Source organism: Cryptomeria japonica, chromosome 7 (assembly GCF_030272615.1).
Source record: "Cryptomeria japonica chromosome 7, Sugi_1.0, whole genome shotgun sequence".
NCBI lineage: Eukaryota > Viridiplantae > Streptophyta > Pinopsida > Cupressales > Cupressaceae > Cryptomeria > Cryptomeria japonica.
Genome location: NC_081411.1, coordinates 360,788,943 through 360,793,874, shown reverse-complemented (window position 1 = coordinate 360,793,874; position 4,932 = coordinate 360,788,943). Strand labels below are relative to the sequence as shown.

General features: G+C 32.6%; 1 protein-coding gene across 1 annotated transcript; it reads left to right on the top strand.

Moving 5' to 3' along the window:
- Positions 1-2,507: 2,507 nt before the first annotated feature.
- Positions 2,508-3,389, top strand: LOC131049806 (protein PLANT CADMIUM RESISTANCE 3). Its single transcript, XM_057983883.2, has 4 exons — positions 2,508-2,725; positions 2,810-2,881; positions 2,960-3,172; positions 3,267-3,389. Exons 1-4 carry the CDS (start codon positions 2,530-2,532, stop codon positions 3,347-3,349), a joined length of 564 nt encoding a protein of 187 aa, XP_057839866.1. The 5' UTR covers positions 2,508-2,529; the 3' UTR covers positions 3,350-3,389.
- The last annotated feature ends 1,543 nt before the right edge of the window (positions 3,390-4,932 follow it).

The following is a 4,932-nucleotide window of genomic DNA, read 5'->3' as shown; positions in this document are numbered from 1 at the left end:
ATTTTAGTGCACCAATTGAAGTGTTTGCTAGTCTATAAAAACAAGGCACACAATAAAAATCCAAAACCCTTGCCCAGGACCTGCAACAAAGAGTTATTAGTAGTTTGGATTGTTTGAAATAATCACCCCTTCCTGTAAGCACACAAGTTAGGTAAATTTTAGATCCAAAAGACTTTGTGAAAATAGGGACCTTCAACAAAATGATTTTGCTTTCAAGGCAAGCTGCACCAATTTCATTAGCTAGATCTATAACTATTAGCTCAAAATAAACCAGATCTAAAAATAAAACCGAATGACTAAAAACTTGAATCAATAAAAATTTGAAATGCAAATAAGCGTACACAGAAGCGGTTAACCCAAACACAGACGCAGCTCTCTAACGCAGACGCGCTTCTATGAAACACAGACTTGGTTTCAAAACGCAGACGCGGCTTCTGGACACAGACGCACCTAAAAACACCACAGACGCGACTAAAGAACACAGATGCGATTTTCGGAATCTGCAAAAATAAAATATTGTCGAAGATATAAACACGATCCAAGATGTCACAAACGCGGCAGAAAATCATAAACGCGATCCAAAAGTACGCAGACGTGAGAATACCAGAATACCATCGAAAATATCAGATCTGCAACTTCAAAGTACAATATCTGCAACAAGGATGTTAAATGCAAAAGGGACAAGAGTCCCACCGAGCGTGCCAAAATGTTTACGGTGAAATGGATACAACAATAACAATATTGGAAGACTAACTGGATTCAACCACAAAACCCTAGCCTAACAACAACAAAGATCCACCATAACATATGAAGATTACCTAAGACAATACAAATCAAATAAAATCACAAAGATTATACCATCACATGTCCAATAGGGTTTGAATCTCCATTCTTCCTATCTCCATTGATCTTGCTTGATATATTTGCTCTCAGATTTTATGTGCACAAGAGCTCAACAAAGAACGGAATGTGGTTGCAAGTAGGATCGCATATGAAAAGCATAGTGTAGTCAAGTAGTCAATTGATCAAGTAGTTAGTTAGCTTGATTCATTAGCTAGGTAGTTAGGGTTTGATAATGAAGGAAGCATCTCCTTATATAGAAGACACAATATGAAATGGAGGGATAAGATTGAGAGGTGTAAAAGATAAATGGTCGGCTATGATTAGAGGGTAGGTAAAGAAAATAATAAAATAATGAAAGGGGTAGGTAGTGTATGAATTAAGAGATAAATGACATGTGTCATAGGTAGAAAAGGTTAATGAATTAATTAAATAAATAAAGATTCATTTAATTAATAGAGGAAGTGGGATCAATTAAATAAATAAGATATTTATTTAATTTAAGAAAATGATAATTTAAATAAATAAAAGTATTTATTTAATATAAGAAAATGGTAATTTAAATAAATAAAAGTATTTATTTAAATGAGAAATAAAGCTAGAAGAGGATAAATGAATTAATTAAATAAATAAAGATTTATTTAATTAATAGAAGAATTAGGTTTAGATAATATTTATTTAATTAGACTGGATAATTTTAGGTGTCTACACTAGTCATAACCTTAACCCGAACCATGATGTAAACATTATCCTTGACCATAACATTAACCTCAACCCTAACACTAACCATAACCATAATACTTGCCATTAAATAAAGTTTAATATATCTTCGATTTTAGTATTTGCTTTAGTCTTGCAACACATATATATTATTGAAAATAGTCTAAATAGATTTAAAATTTCATATATCTTTGAGTAATAATATAATAATATTATAATATAATTTATTTTAATAAAAAGATACTATATAATTATATATTGATTTTTTTTATGTTTTTCATGTTGCACAGTGCGATTGCCACTAGCATATACTAGCATATATATCTTAAATTTTAATTTAATCTATATAAAATACTGGGAGAGATATCCTTCTCGAAGCGCCTATTTGACTTTAGGGTGTAAAAATTTTTAAAAATAGGCGCCTGACAAAGATATCTCTTGGAGTATTTTATATAGATTAAATTAAAATTTAAGATATATATGCTAGTTAATACTTAGGAGATGAAAGTTTCTAAGAAAAACAACTATTTGTAATAAGTCTTAAGGTTCGAAAAAAAATATCCTTTTAAGAATAACATGTATCTATGAAAGTTCTGCCTCTGTGGATGATTATGTGGGGATGGTGAAATACATTTTATACGCCATAAATCTATTTAAGACTGACAAATCTATTTAACAAGTCTACCAATCTACCCAAATTCTCGTCATCTGAAACACGATCTCAGCCATTCAGGAAGAATTTGTGGGGAACGGTAAAATGTTTACGTCCAGTCAACACAGCATAGGTCTTTCAGTGCATTGAAATGTCAGCCAAAAGCCTCGGAAACACCTCGGAAAGCTGGACGTTCAAAACGGAGAAACGTGAAGGAATGGCCTATGAATCCTGTAAATGTTAAATGCGTTCCCGAACGGACTAAAAATATTACTTGTAAATTGAAATTGAAATAGCAGCAGCAGGAGTGGACCAAAATGCAGGCTTCTAAGGGCGAGCAAGGAGCTGAAGTATCCGCTACTCATCCTCCACTGCCACCTCAAAATTTCGCCTCAGCTGCCCAACAATATGTCCACCCGCTAGCGCCTCAGCCATATCCTCAACAAGGCGGCCCTCTTCGTCCCACAGAGTGGTCCTCTGGTCTCTGCGCCTGCTGTGCAGATCCATCCGTTTGTATGACACTGAATTTTTTATCATTCTCCTCTCCTCTTGTATGGTAATAATAATATGAACAGGGCAAATGTTGAATCTGTGCAGGTTGCCTCACATGCTGGTGCCCCTGCATCACATTTGGGCAGATAGCGGAGATAGTGGATGAGGGTTCTTCCTGTAAGTGCACAAATCAATTATTATGTTTATTGGATTTTATTCTTGTATGGAAAGACTTAATCTTGGAACTTGACGCAGCGTGCTGTGTAAGCGGAGGGATCTATGGCGCGCTGCTCTATTTGACGGGGCTAGCGTGCTGCTATTCGTGCTTGTACAGAACAAAGATTAGGGCCAAATTCAACTTGTCCGATATCCCCTGCGCAGATTGTCTGGTCCATTGTTGCTGCGAATCCTGCGCGCTGTGCCAGGAATATAGAGAACTCAAACACAGAGGATTTCATCCTGCACTGGGTAATAATACATCTGTGTGACTAGATATTGACATTTAGAATTGTTCAGCTAGTTTTGGAGTTGAATTTTTATTTTTTTGTCCGCCTTGTTGCAGGTTGGGAAGGGAACCTGCGAAAAGAACAGGAGGGGACGGGGATTGCCATGGCAGCACCTGCGTATCCAGCCATGGCAAGATGATCCCAACGCTCATGCCTTTTGTGTTTCTGCATCTCGGAGTTTTAATGGCCGTCATCTGGATTGGATTGGTTTAGTTAGGGGGATATTAGTTATGGCCGAGATTTTATCTGTAAGTGCCGTTCTGGCAAGAGGGTTAATAATTCTGTCGTCAAAATGATCGAGTGGAAGGAACAATAATCTCATATTAAATGTAGTTGATCTGTAGTGTCTACATATTGTTGGGGTTTTATAAATACATAACCTACTATACTATCTAAAGGAGGTAATATTTATATTATTGCATTCACTTACTTCATTACTTTCATTATTTCTTTTAAATTTTATGCATTTTTTTCAAATTTCATTTATCTCTTTCATTTATCTCTAGTTCGATTGGCTAATAATAATGTACAGTCATATTTCAATGTCAGCTTGATTTTTATCTTTTATTTTTCAAATTTTATATGCATCTTCATATTACTATTCCAATTCTATTAACATATTCCAATTATATTAACATATGGACATTTGTGGTACTCTAGTGCCATAGGAAAAAATAAGTTGTACACTATTTCAATTATATTAACATATGGACACTTGTGCTACTGTAGCTGAATAGTAGAAAATAAGTTGCATTCTATGAATAATTCTATTTGAAATTCCAATCCCAAGAGAAAAAGCCAAAAACCAAAATATCATGTCTCATGCTCTTTAAATAAAAGAATAGTAGAATAGTAGAAAATAAGTTGCATTATGTGAATAATTATATTTGAAATTCCAATCGAAAGAGAAAAAGCCAAAAGCCAAAATGTTATGTCCCATACTCTATAAATAAAAGAAGAATTAAATAATTTTAATAAATAATGAAACTTAAATATAATTTTAGTAAATAAAACCAAAATTATATAATTTTACTTTACTTCAATTTTCATAATTCCTTTACAATTTTACTAAGTAATGAAATTTAAATAAAATAACAATTATATAATTTTACTTTAAGAAATTAAAATTTTATTTGAACAATTTAACAAAACAGTTTTAAGTATATACATTAATAGTAATAAACAAGGTCACTTAACAACCACAATTTTGTTTAGCTAATTGTAATTCCAAATGTTATAAAATCAAAGTTAAGTTTTTATAGAAAGCAAAATATTGTGTTTATTTTGAAATAAGATATTTAAAAAATTTATATTCAAGACACTTTTGATTAATATTAAAGTTGGGTAACATTTATTTAACATAGTTGATATCAGTATGGTAATTGTAAAATAAATCAACTTTTTACAACTTCGCTAATTAATTGATTGCAACAATTAAGAGTATCTGAATAGACATGACAATATTGATGCACATGGGAGGAAGAGTACTTTTGTCTATTCTAATTATGAGTATCTGAATTGACATGACAATATTCTTGTAAGGAGAATCAAATAAAACTTCTCTTGTCTAATTAGGGGAAAGGACCCTGTAGTTGAGCATGTACCAATTGTTGTGAGGGTTGTTGATACCTTTTGTTCCAAAAATTGAACAAATAAAACCTATTGTTTGAAACAAAAAATATCATTTTTTGTTAGGAAATGTACCAACGGTTTTTAGGAAAT